We start from the raw sequence: 19,585 nt of genomic DNA on the forward strand, positions 1-19,585 counted from the left end.
TCTGAAGTGGCTGAAAGTTTCCTCTGGAGCTCTACCTCACAATAGCCCTCAACACTTCCACCTTCCTCTGTCTGCTCTGCACCCATCTGCCTGCCCAGAAAGTGTCTTTAAACTGTGCTAGTGCCACTTGTGTGCCTGAATGGAAGACAGAGGAAAGTGTGTGTAGATGTGATGTTTTCCATGCTTGGAACGTAGCCTGCTGGACAAAGGTAGGAGTCTTATCTGCTGCTTCTCCCACATTTTCCTCTGGCCCCACATGCCTGTGGCATGTTGGCCACAGAAAATGGCCCACAAGGGACTGTGGCACTTGAGCCGAAAAAGGTTCCCAACTTCTGCTCTAGAATATTCCCAGCTACTTCCCCCAAAATAGCGTAATACGCTTATGGCCATAAATACCATAAATAAAAATACCATAAAAACACAAAAAATAGTGTAATACAATTATGGTGCTGGAGGAGGCTCTTGAGAGTCCCATGGACTGCAAGAAGATCAAACCTATCCATTCTTAAGGAAATCAGCCCTGAGTGCTCACTGGAAGGACAGATCCTGAAGCTGAGGCTCCAATACTTTGGCCACCTCATGAGAAGAGAAGACTCCCTGGAAAAGACCCTGATGTTGGGAAAGATTGAGGGCACAAGGAGAAGGGGATGACAGAGGACGAGATGGTTGGACAGTGTTCTCGAAGCTACTAACATGAGTTTGACCAAACTGCGGGAGGCAGTGGAAGACAGGAGTGCCTGGCATGCTCTGGTCCATGGGGTCACAAAGAGCCGGACATGACTAAACGACTAAACAACAACACTTATGGCAAAGGGTCCATTTTTTGCTATATGTTTAAAGCAGTATCCTACTACTATAAAAAGCCATGGCTTCTCCTGAAGAAGCCTGGGAACTGTGTGCTAAAGAGTGCTGTGAGTTGTTAGGAGATGTCTATCCACCTCACAAGAGTTCCTTGGAAAGAGGAATTGATGGTTAAATCACACTGAGAATTGTGGCTCTGTAATTCTCCGAGAACTTGTGTGGTGGGTGATACCCCCCAAAATGCAAGTCTCACCTGAACCAAACATTTCCGTAGAAAGCAAATGGCTCTAACTTTTATTTAATCATGTTATGTCCAGTCCATGAACATATAGAACAGGGATAGCCAACTCTGAGCCCTCTAGTCTTTGTACGTCTCCTAACTCCCATCATCCCTGACCACTGGCTATTGATGGGAGTTATAGTCCAACAAAGACTAGAGGGCACAGAGTTGGCTATCGCTGATATAGAGGGTGGGTTTTATTTTTTGCATCCCAAAATTAGTGATTATCCCTTTACAAAACTAACTTAATGAGAAATAGTGTGAAAGAAGTTTTGTATTGGTTGAAGCTAAAGAAAAGTATGTCTTCAATATACAAATGATTTTCTGCATACACATTAAAGGCACAATCTTTTAAACAGAAGTTTGCGCCTTAAATGTATCCTATTCCTTGTGGACTGTGCCAATATCAGCACTGTTGAGTCAAGAATGAAAGCATCCCTAAGGAATTATTTGCCAGGAAGGTTTGATTTCCACTCTTCTTATTTGTTTGCATTTCATACGGTTTTTATCACTATTTGCTGTTTAAAAGTACGAAATGGTTACAGAACAGCTTAAACATCCTGGAAAGAGAAAAGTGGGGTGAGTTCTATAAATAAAATGGTCATCAACCATGGAGAAAAAATAATTACAAAACTGAGGTCATCCGAAAAAGGTTATGCAACAAAGAAACCATCAGAAAAAGGTAAATGTAGGTTGATAGGATTTGCTGTTTTTACCAGCTGTGCTCTCGTTTTACCCTTCAGCCAAAATAAGCAGCTGACTCAACTGGTTCAAATTTATACGTTCACAAAATCAGTAGTAGTATTAAATAAATAAATTTCACTATATGTGAAAGTAATGGTCTATCTTTGCAAATTGTTCTCCATTTTGTATGAGAACAATCCTGTATCTGGAGTCCTATGAAATGAAAGCAAAGAAATGTATTCACTGTATGAATTAAGACGCCTGCTTCTTGGGAGAAAAGCAATGACAAATCTAGACAGCATCTTAAAAAGCAGAGACATCACCTTGCCAACAAAGGTCTGTATAGTTAAAGCTATGGTTTTCCCAGTAGTGATGTATGGAAGTGAGAGCTGGACTATAAAGCCTGATCGCCTGAAGCCTGATCGCCAAAGAATTGATGCTTTTGAATTATGGTGCTGGAGGAGACTCTTGAGAGTCCCATGGACTGCAGGAAGATCAAACCTATCCATTCTTGAGGAAATCAGCCCTGAGTGCTCACTGGAAGGACAGATCGTGAAACTGAGGCTCCAATACTTTGGCCACCTCATGAGAAGAGAAGACTCCCTGGAAAAGACCCTGATGTTGGGAAAGATTGAGGGCACAAGGAGAAGGGGATGACATAGGATGAGATGGTTGGACAGTGTTCTCGAAGCTACCAGCATGAGTTTGACCAAACTGTGGGAGGCAGTGGAAGACAGGAGTGCCTGGCGTGCCCTGGACCATGGGGTCACGAAGAGTCGGACACAACTAAACGACTAAACAACAATAACAACCAGAAAGAAAATACGAACATACACCTCTCCTTTTATAATATTTTCCTAAGGCTGTCATCATGCTGTAGTTTGTGGTGCCATCCACTGACCAATGGTGCTGCAAACTATCCTGCAACAACAGCCTTCTGAGAGCTGCTGGACCACTGCAGCAGTGGAGGAGGGAAGTGGCTGTGATGGGCAGTCCATTCAGGAGTAGTCCCAACAGGCCAGGGCAGCTCCTCAGCAACCAACCTGCTCTGCTGCTGCTGTCTACCTCACTGACGACACTTTCAGCCTCAGCAGTGGTGGCAAGGAGAACAAAAGCAGTGAGAGCCAAGAAGTTTCCCCAGCCCTGGTCTAAAGTGTTATTGGAAGGGTGTTGGTGGGGCGGGGCCGGATTGGTGAGCAGGGCCAGCCATCAACACAGATAGATATTAGCCTGATAGATATTACAGAGTACATTTGTTGTGCAAAGCAGCGTTCAATTCTTATCTAACTCTTCAGTCAAATTTATAGAGCAAGTGTGGTACGCTTAATGTGTCCAAGATCCTATGTTTCAGCCGCCCATCTGCATTAAGTGCCAGCTAGTTTGGTATCACGACAGAAGAAAATTGCATGGAAAGTGGGAGGAAATGTTTATGCTGTAATAATTTGTAACCACAAGCTGCAATCTAGCTTTTCTTACAGCCCTATCAAAGATAATAGGAATATTGTCAACTGAAGATACTTTATATTGGTCTTCAGACACATGGAACAACATAAGCCCTATGCTGCATGTAAGCTAGGCACATAATTGTGGAATTTTCAAGATACAAAGCAGTGGAATAAACAAAGCAGTAATCCACATGAGCTAAATCAGCACATACAGCACTGTTTAGTGCAATATGAACCCGACAAAAAATACTGTTAATCAGTGTCTCCAAAAGAAGTACTATTGTGAGTATGTTTGCCTCCATCACTTGCCAAACAAACTGATTTTCCAGCACCAGCTTTCTCCAATCCGTAATGAGTCTTCTTTCTTCCGTTATGAGAACCTGAAGAGCAATAAGACCAGCTGGCAAATTTTCTATTTTCTAAAGGGTAAATGCGTAGAAAGGAGACACAATGCTCCAGAATGTTCTCTGCTTATGGGAAATCATGGTAATAGCCTCCAAGAGAACAGTAAGAAACAGAGAGTCCAAATAACTAAAACTGATGTTAGACTGTTGCAGGCAAATTCCTCGATTTATGGGTCTACAGAATAGTAATGGCTGCAAGTGAATGCAGAGCTAGCCATCTATATATGCCTGCCATTCAATGGTGGTATTAGTCAGCGCTGCCATGGGGAACGGGAAAGGTGTGTTTCAATGTCACTGAAAAGAGTACAGTGAAGGTACCTGCTTGATCTCAATAGGAAGGGAGTTCCAAAGTGCAGGCATTGCCACACTAAATGATTAAGTTCTTATAAATGTGGAACGGGTATTACGTGGCACCTGTAATAGTGACAATTCAACTGATTGAAGCAGTCAAGTGGGTAAAGGCAATATTGTAGGTAAACGGGTCCCAAGTGGTTAAGGGCTTTAAATACTAATAGTATCACCTTCAACTTGGTTCAGTAGCAAATTGGCAAGCAGTGCAGATTCCTGAGCACAGGTGTTCTATGCTGACAAGGCCTCATCCTGGTAGCAACTGTGCTACAGCATTCTGCTCTAAATGCAGCTTCTGGATCAGCATCTATGTTACACCAGCTTACTGAAGTTGCATTTCTCATTTTACTGCCCACTCATTCAGTTTGGAGAGAATAAATACCAGGCAAAAGAGCAGTTAGTGGATGGGGGAGTGATTGAGATAATTTTTGATGTACCCGGCCATCTACCCACCATCCTTTTCCAACTCGACTCCCTGTAGGTATCTCAAAATTAACCATAAGTGTCTCCTCTAGTTAGGACAATTTCAAGGCAATTTTGATGTGAAAGTACTACAAATGTCCAATCTAGTCAGAGGTCCAATTGCAATGCATAAAACACTCATTGTTTCTGAAACTCCTGTTTTAAAAAGTCCTTTGCATTTCTGGGGCACCTAATACAATGAAACAACCAGAGCAGCGATGCATTGCTTGGGATACTGTGAATGAGAAATGGAATATTCTGTTTTGAAAAGTAGTAGCTTTCTGCAATCACTAAGGAAATCCTCATAAAGCAAGGAATGTAGTTAGATTTGAAGCCTTTTGGCAGAGTAGGGCAGACAATGGGGAAGCATGGTGTTAATTATCCTCATTATCTCAGTAGGATGATAGCTCTGGAGCCAGAAGAATAGCAATCTGAATCTCAACACTACTGACTATTTACTCTTCTTCATTTCACAGAAGTAATATACTAATTTGTTTCAGAAATCTCCAAAGCCTGCCAAATCTTCCTTAAATGGAAATACGGCTTTACATTCAAAACCTCTAAGTGTGCTCCCTACTGCCACTGGGCAATTGTCAACAGCATTTGGAAGAGCAGCAGAAAATGGAATCTGATGTATAAGCAAATATGAAGAATTATTGTCATGGGTCAGCTCAAGTCAAGAGGACTGTATTAACTGCAGCACGGCAAACAGAATCCTCTTACTGCCCATCACAACTTCCGAGATACCTTTAGATGTCCCAAAATTACAAGGCTGTACCCATGCTGTGCTGCTGAGTGGGACGTGGGTGGCGCTGTGGGTTAAACCACAGAGCCTAGGACTTGCCGATCAGAAGGTCGGCGGTTCGAATCCCCGCAACGGGGTGAGCTCCTGTTGCTCGGTCCCTGCTCCTGCCAACCTAGCAGTTCGAAAGCACGTCAAAGTGCAAGTAGATAAATAGGTACCGCTCCGGCTGGAAGGTAAACGGCGTTTCCGTGCGCTGCTCTGGTTTGCCAGAAGTGGCTCAGTCATGCTGGCCACATGACCCGGAAGCTGTACACCGGCTCCCTCGGCCAATAAAGTGAGATGAGTGCCGCAACCCCAGAGTCAGTCACGACTGGACCTAATGGTCAGGTACCTTTACCTTTACCCATGCTGTGCATCTTGAAGTCACTCAGATGACCTTCAGAGTCATTCATAACAAACAAGGTTGTTGCTTCAAAAAGTTATTTAATGAATGGTAAATGTTACACTGGAATTTGAAACTTCTGATGGGGAGGGAAGGTGTTGCTCCCAAGGCCATCCTAAGGTCCAAAACATTAGCCCCAAAAGAAGAAACAAATGCCATACACTTGAAAAGCCTCACTTAGTGTGTCACAATAATCACGCTGGCTGTTTGTCCTAGAAAAAATTATAGATTGTTTGAGAACTGTTTCTGAATGGACACAAGACACCATTGCTGGCTGCTCCAATGGAAGTCATAATAAATCAGGGCAGAAGTGGTCCATCCGTTGTTCAGTCTTAAGAACGTAAGAAGAGCCTGCTGGATCAGGCCATTGTCCCATCTAGTCCAGCATGTTCTCCCAGGGGCCACCCAAATGCCTGTGGGAAACCCTCAAGCAGGGCCATTTATTGGCCTTAAGAGTCTTAATTTCTTGTAGCCAGAACTGCCAAGAATAATGTTGTATTGCCTTAAAACTCTGCTTCTTGAAGTAGGAAAGGAAATAGGAGGACATAGGACACATTGGTTCCAAAGGAAGTCGTTATGCTTGAGCTGCAATGAACAAATTAGGAAAATAATATATATTTTATTGCCCTAAGAAACAGAATTTATAGAAATAAAGGGAGTCTGAGTCTGACAGTAGTTGAACTTATCTGGACACATTGCTGAAGTGGAAGGAAAGGTTAAACAAAGGAATCCACTTATCTAGGTATCAAGAGTTTAGTTTTGAGTTACAGGATGTGACAGAAAAGGTAGTAGAGAACTTTTAAAAGGGATTACAGGTTGGCACAGAGCCAAGAAAGCCAACTGACAGGCAAATGTTTAATTCACTGACACATTTAGACCAAGAACAATGCAAACCCATAACTGTGCTTTACCTCTTGACATAGGTAGATATAAAGAGCCTGTAGTAAAAATTTCTCCAAGATGGCTCAGTTTGCATAAACCTATTTCTCTTTTTAAAAAAAAACAGTTGTAGGCCAACTGAAATAATCATTTGTTTTTAGCAATAGTTATATAATAACCACAGAATCCAGAAAGCAATGTGAGGGGAAAGGGCTAATGTAACAGAGCATGAATGGAAACAGCCTCTTAACATCAAACTTTTGCGTTGATGATAAGGTAGAGCATCTGTGCAGTGGCACTGCGTGTGTTTAACACAAATATATGATTCTTTTCTCCTTCAGCTTAATATATAAGACCTCAGCACAAACTAACAATATGCTTGGGTTGCAGTATCCACACTAGAAGCTGAGAGTCATCCTTTTGACTTTCAAATCCATGGATTTATTTCAGGAAGCCGTTAACAATTCAATCATATTTCATGGGTTTCCTGGCCAATATTGGGCTGTTGTGGTGTTACTGCTGACCTTTGTTTTTCAAAGCAATTCTTTTAACTTTTTCTTCCTTATTCCATTTCTGTTCAAACCTCCTGACTCTTACTATTTGCTGTGTTTAATTCTCTTATTGTTCTTTCATTAAAGGTTGCTTGTGCTTCACAGCGGCACCTGTTTCTTGTGTAAATAAGCCCATGCCGAGATTTTCCCAGTTCCTTGCGATCGCAAAAGATTTACTGTTTCCACCAACTATAGAATAACGTATAAGACAAGAATTAAGACATTATATACATCATGAACTTTGTGTCTTAAAATTAACAGCGAGACTGGGCCATAAGGTGCATTTAGAGAAGCAGCCAACATTGCTCCTTTCCCTTCATTATACATCTTTAGGCGCCAGGTGAAACATTCCTTTTTCAACCAGGCTTTGGGCTGATTAATATTCTATGGCCTTTTAAATGTGTTGGGAGGGAGTATTGCTTTGTTTTTGTTCTAAATAACCAACTTGAGCTTTTATTCTGTACTTTTATCTTGTGAACCACCCTGAGATTTTCAGATGAAGGGCAGCATATAAATTTAACAAATAATATTAACACTGTATTGCAAATTGCAATATGCCTCCAGTCAGCAAGCACTTCCTTTATTCAGCATAGATAGTAGGATATGGCAATTCTATGAATCACCGCTGATATGTGAGAGAAGCTTAAACAAAACTAAGCGAACATGATTTCTAGGGACATAGAAAGCTGCTTTATACCAGGTCAGCCTGCTTGTCCACCCAACCCAGTATTGTCAACTGCCTGGCAGCAGCTCTCCTGTGTCTGAGGCAGAGATTTTCCCAATCACCTGCTACCTGACCCCCTTAACTGGAGATGCCAAGCACTGAAGCTGCATGCAAATAATGTCTTTCTGCTCTGGTCTGATAAGCTGTGGTTCCTCACCATGTATGTAATAATGTTTGAAGATTATGACATGTGTACCCACTCTTTCAACACCTTTATTAACGTGGTCGTAGATTTTTCCTACACCCCAGATGTCGGACTTCTTTATTTTGTGAATGACAAATAAGACCTTCCCGGAGCCTGAGAAAGAGATGCTCAATAACAGAGATACTATTAGTAGAGAATTTAGAAGCACATGAGGCTGATACGTATGCAGGGGAAACAGGTAAATGTCTGAGAAGCCAGAGAGAGGAGGGAGAGCAACAAAATAACACAGAGGAGTAGGGATATAGCAGGTGCACTAATCTTCAGAGACAGGTAATGGAGAGAGACAGAGGCAAACAATGTAGTGATATTTAAAGATTTTCTCTGCCACAGTGAAAACTAGAAAGATTCTCAAACAAAAGCTGGAAATATAACATTTCCTAGCATAGGCGATCCCTCCATCAATATTTCTGAAATTTGCAACACATCATTGGACTAGCACTGCATTCCAGCATGTCCAACCCTAGCCAATTTTTTACTGGTCAGGTCCTAGCTCAGATGAACTTTCTCCTTCCCATCTTACTATTCTTAGTTCTGCTGGAGAACTATAGCCAATCCACACATCCAGCTAACCAAGCAGGAAATGCTGGCAGGACTCTCAGCTACACAGATCAGCAGCTGTCTTTAAAAGTAAAGAAGCACGTATGCTATCACTCACAGGATGTTAGGCATTATATGTCTATTGGCACTGACAGCTTCCTCAGTGCTGTCCTCAAGATGATGTCTCATAGAGTGAAAGGGTACTTCAGTCTCTGTTTGCATGCAGTTACTTGCTCTTCTTCTCAGCTGTTGTGGTGCTGTCAGTAGTAGATCTATTACTGGAATGAGATCAGCTATATTTCACATTGACTGCTAGAGACGTTTTCTAGACATGCTCTATACACACACGCGTGGAAGGCTCCTGAGATGCTTGGGACTTTTGATACTAGTCTCAGTTTCTACTATGAATGTACTTTATTTTAAAAGGGTAGTTCTTCTAAATGGCTCACTGAAAATGTCAACTCGGTGTACTGTGGCAGTAAAAAATGCCCTCACTGTTAGGAATTAAAACGATTAAACGGCAAGTTATGATGTTTCCAATAAAGGCCTAAAGAATATCCACACAGAGAGTACTGTGTGAAATTCTTATTGCCTCAACTCAAAAAAAGTGATAGGAAAGCTGGAAAGGGACAAAACAATCAAGGTGATGTGTGATTTTTCTTTCTGAGTGTAAGGCTGGATATAAATTAATAAATAACTTCTGAGGCAGAGTTTAAAAGACAGAGATGCTTTTCAGCAAATAAAAAGGATCACTGAGTGAGCAACAAAATAGGAGTTTGTAAAAATCGCGAATGGCTGGAAAGAGAGAATTGGAAAAGAATTATTCATTGGGAACTGAACTGTGGGAAGTATTATGAGGTGACCCAGGAGCCGGGGAAAAGGAGCTGTGAAATCAGGAATAGAGGTCAAACCACAATGCATGACCAGAGACCTAACATACATGAGAGCTTGAGAACCCCTTGCTGCTAAAATGAGGCTCCGCTAGAAAAGGAATCTCTTTAAACTTCTTCCTGCACAGCAGGATCCAACCTGAGTAGGTGCAGTCAATCCAGAAGCTTCTTCACCAAGAAGACTGCCTCCTACGATTCACTTGTTTACCACATGGGGTAGCCACACGAGATCCCAGCACCCCCAGGCAGTCTCAAAATCAAGAATATATTCTGTATCCCATGCTGAGGGTCCACAGAGGAGAAGAGATGCACACCCTAGCCTCTGTCGTCTGCCGGGGAACACAGGCCTCTGGAAGGTTACACCCTATGTCTCCCAGAAAGAATAAGAGAAGGCAAGTCTGGCCCCATTTATCAGCCAAAGGAGGAGGAGCTGAAGGGAGCTTGCTTCTTCCCTCCGTCTGAAATAGCACTTGACTCCAACTGTCAGTCACCCTTGGGCCAGAGAGCCAAAGGGAAGTTTACTCTGGTCTCTGCCATCCAATGGGGTGTTTGTTCCACCTTCTGTCTCCTAGGAAGAACATCATAGCAAGGGAAAGACCAGACCAGTTTCATCTATCACTGCTACAGGGAGTTTCCTGCCAGAAAGAAATCTCTAACTGCCAGTTGCCCTGCAGATGAGAAGGGAAGAACACTCTGGCCTTTGCCATCAGTCAGAGGAGCAAGAGCTGCTGGGCTAGTTGCAGCACCTTAATCCAGGCAAGGCCACCCACATAGGAAGATCCGCCTGACTCTAAGTGGATATAAATGTCTGGTTATGACTCAACACCTTGTTCTGGCATTGTCAAACTGACATACTTCTTCTACCTTTTCCCTCAGTTCGTGTGTCCTGACTTTTCGTTTGTAAGCCTGATGGCAGAAGCCTCAGGGTTTTTTTAAAAACTGATGTGAGCCACTTTGGGAGACAATATTTGTCTGAAAAGTGGTCTAAGAACATAATAACAATACTATTAATACTAATACGCAAAAGCAACAAACCCTCAGCAGCTTTAGGACAAACGAAAGGAAGTATTTCTTATTCCAACATATAACCAACCTATGAAACTCATTGTCACAGGACTGGGGTAGTATATAGACCATAACACTAGCAATGGCTACTAACTATAATTTTCATAAGCAAAGTTTCCTAGATGATGCAGATTGTGTATCATGCCCTTCCTGTGAACTTGGCTACAGTGTCTAGTTGGCTACTGTTGGGAGTGTTAATGATCTGGGATGCTGCCCCTGCGAGACTTATTCCAGGAACAGATTCTTCTCCTGAGGGTCCTCTTCCCTTTGGAACCTTCTTCCCTCCTTTCTGCTAAGCCCTTGTAGGTCCTTTGGTGCTTCTCATTCAAGGAAAACTCATAGAATAAAGAAGCTGTCTTATTCCAAATCAGACCATTTACCTAATTACCTCAGTAGATGTCAATGGCGACTAGCAGTGGCTCTCCAGGATTTCAGACAGGACAGTAGTCTTTTCCAGCCTCACTTGGAGATGCTTAGGATTGAACCTAGAACCTTTTGGCATGCAAAGAATATGCTGTAGCACTGAGCTACATCCCCCGCCCTTATACATAATGAATACACCTGAGGGAAGGCAGGGAGAGAAGACAGAATAAAGGTATCTCAGTCTCCCTTCCCTGGTCCCGTCACCACCAAGTGATGTCTCTTTATGGCAGCCTTTTTGAGCACATAGGAATTTACTAGCTTGTTCTCTGAGAACCCCTGAGACATAACGAAACATGTGTGGTGTATGCCAAGTACACCACTCTGCCCTAATGAAAACTGCTTTAGTATCCTTGCAGCAAATTTATGGAACTGTGATAGGATTTATTTTACCCAATGCAGATGATTCTTTCCTAATTTTACAAATAAAGATAGTGAAACAGCATCCTAAAAAAACAAAAAACACATTTGACAACCAGACAAAAGCTTGAGCTCTTGCAGTTCGGTTGATATCAAGCTATGACCTCACCCGGTGAGTTTAATTTGATCTTCCTTTGGTAATACTGTAACACTTTGTTAATGCATTTTGACGGGCTCACATATCATATATTAACCTTCCACATTTGCAGCGAACATGGATTTAACCCGCTGGCTAATAATACCACTTATGCACATGGAAAGCGGAAGAGAGGGGACAGAAACTCAAATTTTGCATGTATGCCAAGGCCTTACATCAGCACATGGCAGAGCTGGGCAAACATTGAATGTCCAGAGCATCCACTGCAGCTGATGCCACCACCCCTTTATTTATTTGTATTAGCAGGCAGAAAATAACTGTGCTCTGTGCCAGAGTTTTGCTTTCGCTACCTGCCCCACTCCCCCACCAGCTCAGAGCATGCTGAAGTCAGTATTTCGTTATATGTATGCCTTTTGTCAAAAACAGCAAGAAAACCACCGGCTGCATGTGTGTCCTCTTCCAAAGAAGCAAAGTTTCTTCTCTGGATTCCATGCAAGATTTTTGGACAATTGTGCAACATACACAGGAGTCTGGAATTTGCCCTACCACATTTTCAGCTGCAGTTAATGTCAGGTTACAGCAACATTAAGATATCCTGGCAGGCAGCCAATGCTCTTTTCTTGCGAGGTAAACTACAGATGGCGGTCACATCCTGCCTCCTTTAAAGTTAGAAAGAGCTGGCTGGTATGCAACAATGAAATAAATAAAATAAATATTTCAGTAGGAAAGCCCTTTTGAGAGGGTTTCTAAAGGGATGAAATGATTTAAAATGTACAGGTTGACAGAAATATCAAAGTGCTTATTTATACAGACAGAAAATTAAAAGCAGAAAGTCCAGTTCCAGTTCCTTTCAGTTTGTTAGCCACTATGGAAATATTTTGAGATTTTGTTGGGATGAGGCAGAACTTCAATTGAAAAGCTGAAAATACACAATGTTTTGTACATGATCTTGTGTTTCTGGTACAATTGTAAGGGCAATTATATATGCCAGTGTTTCCCAACCTTTTTTGGGCAAAGGCACACTTGTTTCATGAAAAAAATCTCGAGGCACACCACCATTACAGCCCCGTGACGTCAGCGCGCAGCGTCACGCCGGGAGGGACATGAATTGCTAGCAAATTACATAATCACCTCCTTGAGGGCTGGCTCATCTTCTCCGAAGGCAGAACCCCATTAATTAACAGCACAGACTCACACCATAGCCAAGACGAGGGGGGAAAACCTCAGTCATGCACAGTCATGCACATGTGGGGGCTAAATGAGGACGAAGACCGGGCAGAGAGCAGGGTTCAAATCACCCCACCTGGCCAGGACAATCCCTGGGTGCTCCCTTGGGCCACTCGCCTGACCCACCTCACAGGGCTGTTTTTGCGAGGATAACATGGGGAGAACCACGCGCGCCCCCGGGAGCTCCTTGGAGGAGAAAGCGGGCGATGAATGCAATGCACGAAATATATGAGAGGCGACCAGGTTTTGCAGGTGAGGGGCCCCCGCCAGCCTCCGCTTCCAACACCCGGCGCAACGACGCCGAAGTTTCCCCCCGGGCTCGGCTCGGGGAGCAGCGCTGCTCCCCCCGGCTCCCCTTCACCCTCCCGGCTCTCTCTGCCGCCCACTGGGGACCCCCCTCACCTGCCAAGTCCGGAGCGCCGGTGGAAGTTGCATGCATGCATGCAGGGCGCCGCGTTGCCATTGCATTGCACTGCACCCCATGCAACGCCTGCACGCATGCATTGCCTTGCACGCCCGCCAAGGGGTCTCCCCGCGGTCCGATGCGTCCCCTCCGGCGCGGCTGCAGCATTGCAAAAATAACACACACCCCCGACGCAGCCCTACCTAGGGGGCAGCCTCCGCCTCCGCCGCTCCGCCTCCGCGGGGATCCCCGGGCTCCATCCTGCCGCCCGATCTCCGCGGGGGCGCAGGCAGGCTGCGAGGGGTCTGCGCGGAAGAGCCCCTGCCTGCCCGGCGCCGCTGCGCTCATTCCATGGCCGGGAGAAGAGCGCTTCAAACAAAACGCCCGGCCCGCCAGGCCACGCTGGGAAACGTAGTTCGCGCACCCCGCGCGGGCGCGGAGCCCAAGGGCGAGGGGACTACGGATCCCAGCAGCCCCCGCGCCGGGGACGGAGGGGGAGAGGCCGGGAGCAGGGATGGAGGGACGGGTGGGCGAGCGAGCGAGTGAGTGAGTGGCAGCCGCCAAGCCTTGGCCGAGAGCCAGGAAGGGCCTCCCCGGAGGAGGAGGAGGAGGAGGGAGGCGCAGAGCGGGAGGGAGGGAGGGAACCCCAGGGGTCATCTAGTGACGGCGCCCCAATCGAAAATTTGACCTTAAAAAAAAAATCTTTCAATTTTTTTAATTTTTCCCGCGGCACACCAGGCAACATCTCGCGGCACACTAGTGTGCCGCGGAACAGTGGTTGGGAAACACTGATATATGCTAACCTCTCCTTCACTCCACTCTGCCTAAGCCCCAACAGCCCCAGAGTGACCAAATACCTAAAAGTTCACTTGTCATAGTAGCAAGCAATATTTATCCTATCATGACAAAACTGCAGCTGAATTTGTGTACGTAGAAAAGCAACCCAATGAGTCTGGGATAAAGTAAATGTTTCCAGAACACTATGTGGTGAGGAATTTCTAATCAACATCCCTTTTCATAGTAGTTTTCTAGGCTTTGTGACTTGCTGACCATAAAAGACTATGGGTGAAATCCAGCGTTGCATGAATGGAAATCTTTTCAGCTTGCATGCAGTCACCATTGGATGTCAACCTACGTCAATGTGCCCTGCAATGTTCTTCAGTTCTTGGAAATAATAATTAATGTTTTTTTTCTAGCTGAAGAATCCAACCCCAGTTAATTCTAATTAGCATCAATTCATGCTAAGTTAAATACATTTTATTTAGCCAATTATATTTTCAAGGCCTATGGCTGGTGTCTTATATTTTCAAAGCCAATGACTTCTGATACATTTTGTTTCAGGATTTGTGATGCTTCCACTTGATGTATCTGAACACAACTAGGACTTTTCAATCACAGTATCTGAACTTTACTGTTACTAAAAAGATAATGTCCCATACCTGGTACTGTTGTCCTTCCATGAACAGCAGTCTCATTAGACAGGAGATCTTTTGAGTTGGAAGTGAATGGTGATTGTCTAAATGTATCTTCAGGGAAAAAAGGGCTAAGGAAAAGAACGATTTGTTTTCTTTTAAGCTGACATAATAATAATAATCAGAGAATAAAAATCACAGTAATGCACAATTAAATACGTTCTGTTTACAATGTTACAATGAAAATTGCTTTTGAAACTCAAATAAAGACTAACCTTTGGAACAAAATTTCACTTGTTTTACAAAATGACTTGATCATCACTCACTACTGAATTCTGTATTGTTATCTACGCAGCATACCATGTATCAAAACCTAAAAACTGGAGCTTTCCGTAGAAATACTTTGGAGAAAGAGACAAATGGAAGTGGCTTTTAAGGTGAGACAGAGCTGCTCCCCTGATATTGGAATCACTTCTGTTTACTGGTTGGTGCAGGGCAATGTAGGCTGGGTGGGGTGGGGGGCACCAGTGGAAGTGCTAGATTGACCATACCACTGCACCTGCCCAACCCCAACCTTGCTGCCATCCCATCACCATCCAGGTAAGATGCAGTGACCCCAGTGGCAGGTGGGTGGCCCATAACCAGCACATGGGCCTTCCCTGAAGTTAAAAGTCAAAAGCCCTCAATGCCAATAATGTAATTTTGATGCATGGCCTCTATGTTTTCCCAGCTATTCCTTAATGAAGAACCACCATCTTTCGCTGGCTATGGTTCGCATTAGAAAAGCAGCATTAGCAGAGACATTTTAAGGAGACATGCATGTTCCTGAAGCCCAGTGATGTTTGTGCAAAGGAATTTCAGGACATGGCACAGTATATCAGGTTTTATGGAGTGCCACATTGCAAAGAGCTCACAGTTCAGACATATGTTCCAGCAACATGTCCAAGCCAAGTTAATCCAGCTGGTGTGGATACAGTAAATGTCAGTATGAAGACTGACACATCCTGTCTGAATATTCTTCTATAGGGAGGACAATGCTTCTCCCCGTCCTGAGGGGCCCTTAGTGGGAGACTGATTTTCTCAGGAAAATGTCCGTATCACTGGAGGAGCCTAAATGAAGCTAAGCATTCTCCTTACAGTTATTCCCCTCATCTCTGGCTGAGCCAATACATTCTGTTTCCTTGCAAGGAAGTTGTTTAGGTTGTGACAGGAAGACCTTGGAGCTCTAGGACTACAAACTGAGAAGCTGTGTACCTTTTTACACAACTTATTTACTGACAGAGGGAAAATCAGTTCATGTTCAACCCAACAAGTAAAACTTGGCTCCTGCACGCAAAAGCTTTTGTGTGGATAAATTGACCCGAGCTATATCTGGAATGATGGACTGGAATGATGGACAGGATTTTGCAATGGACAAGACAGTGGTGTAGTGGTTAGAGTGTTGGACTAGGACCTATGAAACCAGGAATCAAACCCCCACTCAGTCATAAAGCTCACTGGGTTACCTTGGGACAACCACAGTCTCTCAGCTTAACCTACCTCACAGGGTTATTGTGAGGATTTGATAGGGAGGAGAAGGATCACATACACAACTTTGTGCTCTTTGGAGAAAAGGTGAGATATAAATGTGATTTTAAAATTAAATAAAAATAAAAGAATAGATAAATGGTTCAGAAAGAATGGATAATTCTCTTTGGTATACTGTACCCAAGTGTTTGGGGTGTTCAACAGATGGATTTCTGCTCATGATTGGGGGTCTACCTGCATGCTACTTTTGAGGACAATCAAGTCCCATATAATATTCCATGTTACTTGAGCATGGGTGCTCTGAGGCGCACTGTTCGCCAGTTTGTTTACACATGTGCTGAGGTTTCTCTGGGTGTTATCATTTGGCAGCCTTCCACTTCCACTTTGTTTCTATCAGCCCGCTTTTTGTGCAGGACTGCTCTTGCATGAAACAGCTCTATTAAAAATAAAAATTGCCCTTGCAGATAGATGAGGTGGAAAGCAGGAGGAAAGCAAGTGGTAGCCTTTCATGCAAGGGATCCAAATCCTGACCTGACTTGGACAGACAGACCCCCTCACACACTTTTTTTTTACTGCTTTTTTGTGCAAATCTGGTGTATCTGCACACAGATACACACAGATAAACAAATACCTGCTCACAACAGACTCCAGGTTTCCAAAATTTATGGTGGGTACAGAAGCACTAATTGAGGGGTGGAGAAAATAACACACAGCAAGAATACATCTCATCAAGCTCTGCCTGCTAGTGCAGACAGGAAACATCGGGATATATTTTGGAGGCAAAAAATCTAAGGTGCTCGTGTGTATTCCCACAAAGGCCCAACAGGCACAACCACCCACATGACCTAGAGGGGACACAGCCTTGGTTGACAAGACTTGCCAGGACACCTGGGAAACTACAGTCCTGTCTTGTTCTGCTAAATAAGAATAAGCAGAGGCAATGGCATGGGCCACTGCTTTTTCCTTTTCCATGTTTTGCTGAATCTAGAAGAGGCACCGATGAACTGAAGTGAGATCTCAAGAAAAGACCAGGGACGAGAGAAATCACTGCACTTTGGAACAACTCTGCAATAATCAAGCATGACAGAGGCCAGAGGTGAAGAGGGACCGAGAGAGTAAGGTTTCATATCCAATGTGAGTCTCTATTACAGGAAGTAGGTACAGAGAACGTATTTTTTTCCTTCCTACTGTAGTTAACAATCCTATGATTTATAAGCACATCAGAAATGTATCAACGCTGCTGCTGCTGATTTATTGCCTTAGCTGCCCTAATACTATGAGCTTATTGATTGAATTAATTTTTAATCACATGTCAAACAGAAATATATCAGCTTATCACATAGATAGCATGGGCATGATCATGCCAAACTTAAGCATTTTTTTAAAAAAAATTCCCCTGATTTCTGTGGGAAATATTTAGGTATGAGCTCATGAGATCAATGAGATGTAAAAGGGCATAACTTTGGTTTGATTACACCATGTACGATTCTCCATCTGATACACTGCAGCATTTCAAAATCTGAAATAACATTCCCACTACACCAATGCCAAGTACCTGCCATGTTATAGGATGCTTTATCTGTATGCCCTTTGCAGAGTGCCCATCCAACACGCCAGTGAAGTGGGCCAATGGAACAGAAAAACACCGGATAGTTCTAGGTAGGGTCAGTTCCTTTACTGACAGAATAACACAGTTCCACAGCTTTTAAGTTACATTCCATTGTAATATACTGTACAGTCATACCTTGGGTTGAAGTTGCTTCAGGTTGAGAGCTTTCAGGTTGTGCTCCATGGCGACCAGGAAGTAACAGAACGCATTACTTCCGGGTTTTGCCGCTTGCGCATGTGCAGACGGTCAAAATGACGTCACGCGCATGCGCGGAAGCGGCAAATCGCGACCCGCCCACGTGCAGATGCTGGTTGCATTTACTTCAGGATGTGAACAGGGCTCCAGAACGGATCCCATTCATATCCAGAGGTACCACTGTACCGTCCTTCCAGCAGCATACAGTCACCTTGCAGTGCCCCAAACAGAATAGGCTTTGGCCAAGAGCAAACTTGCTTCAACCATAAGTGTATTTATACTTGTGCTGAGTCACTCTCACATGCTTGCTGACACACTCTCATGTGCAGGTACACGTGCAGGTGCAGGACAAACACACCCAAAATTAACCAGCTAAATTAACTAAACCCTTTGACCTTTTTCTCTGCATGCATAAAAGCCCTTATACATCAACTTATCATGCGCTAACAAGTATGCTTCTTACCTAGTTGTAGCTGTGATGGTGTTATCCTTAGAGTGATTGTGCTCTTTGCTCACTTTCTCTGCAGAGATATAAATTATTATTTTTAATTAGTCAAAACGAACAAAAGTATTTCCTTTAAAAGTTCTAGTTCTGGCCATTTTCAGCTGAGGAAAATCTTATTTGTATGGATTTATCAACTTATTATCCAAATATCCTCTCCAACCTCCCATTTACATTGTAAAACATGCATCAGTGTTCCCTTGCTGAAAAATTCCCCTACTCAATTTATGTGCTTTCCTTTGATATTATAAATTTGCTTGAATACTATGGGAAAGAAAGAAATTGGCAAAAGGAAAACAAGGTGCCTTGGTGTTAGAACAAATGACTGCAAGGAAACTATTCCTGTATTATTTAGAGACCTGGAAAGAAGCAGTTATCTGTGGCTTATGGCACCCATTGTAAGTAAGATATATGTCTCATGTCAGACATACAGAGGTGGGGAAAGAAAAATCAGAAGTCATGCATGCTTAATTTTTCCTCTAGGCAATGTAGAAATGGGTTTTTGCCCAGGTAATTAACTGCTTTTTTGGAATGGAACTCCCTTCTAGTTTGTCATTGCGCATATTCAACTGATGGCAGAAACTATTTCGCAATCTTCCTAGAACACAAATTTAAACTCTCCACATCCAGTTCAAATGTTGCAATCTTGCTGTGACTCATAACTTTATTGTTCAAAAGGAAAGAAGTTCTGTGCCCACTGAGTGCCACAGGTTCAACAGGGCAGAAAGGACCATAGGATATGCTGCTGAACCTTTAGGAACAGGAACAATGGTGCATGAAAAGAAGTGGCACCACACAGATACTGGCAGTAAAATTGTGTTTATCTGTAATGCAGAGAGCCTATATGGTTTAGTGGTTAGAGTGTTGGACCTAGACCCTGAGAGCTGAAATCCCCACTTGGCCATGAAGCTCACTGGGTGACCTTGGGCAGTCACCATCTCTTGGCCTAAACTACCTCATAGGGTTCTTGTGAGGATAAAATGGGGAGCATGAGAATCATGTATGCCACCTTGAGCTTCTTGGAGGAAAGGTGGGATATAAATGTAATAATAAATAAACTAAAAAGCAAAAGCAAACTTACAGCCTGAATACAATAAAGGCAACCCCTATTTACACATGGTCATGCCGAATCGAGAAGTGACCCAAAACCAATCATAAAAATGTCACAAAATGGGGAACGGGCGGGGTGTTTGCAGACCTTTTCAATGGTGTTTCAAATATAAGCAATTTCACTGATGTGAACAGTGCCTTGGAACATGACCCCTGAGTAAATGGTGAGTTGCTTGTCGGACTTTCTTTCAAGGATGCTTT

The 19,585-nt window shown here is 43.5% G+C and overlaps 1 protein-coding gene across 3 annotated transcripts in view; it reads right to left on the reverse strand.

Moving 5' to 3' along the window:
* Window positions 1-19,585, reverse strand: part of ZNF827 (zinc finger protein 827) — a 116,516-nt gene that overhangs the window by 23,638 nt on the left and 73,293 nt on the right. For all 3 annotated transcript variants that reach the window (XM_083519864.1, XM_083519863.1, XM_083519862.1), the window contains exons 7-8: window positions 18,236-18,293; window positions 14,469-14,572 (exon numbers count right to left, since the gene is read on the reverse strand). In XM_083519864.1, coding sequence (XP_083375990.1) covers window positions 14,469-14,572; window positions 18,236-18,293 — 162 coding nt within the window. The remainder of the gene's footprint in view (window positions 1-14,468; window positions 14,573-18,235; window positions 18,294-19,585) is intronic.

Source organism: Podarcis liolepis (assembly GCF_965112155.1).
Source record: "Podarcis liolepis genome assembly, chromosome: 9".
Taxonomy (NCBI): domain Eukaryota; kingdom Metazoa; phylum Chordata; class Lepidosauria; order Squamata; family Lacertidae; genus Podarcis; species Podarcis liolepis.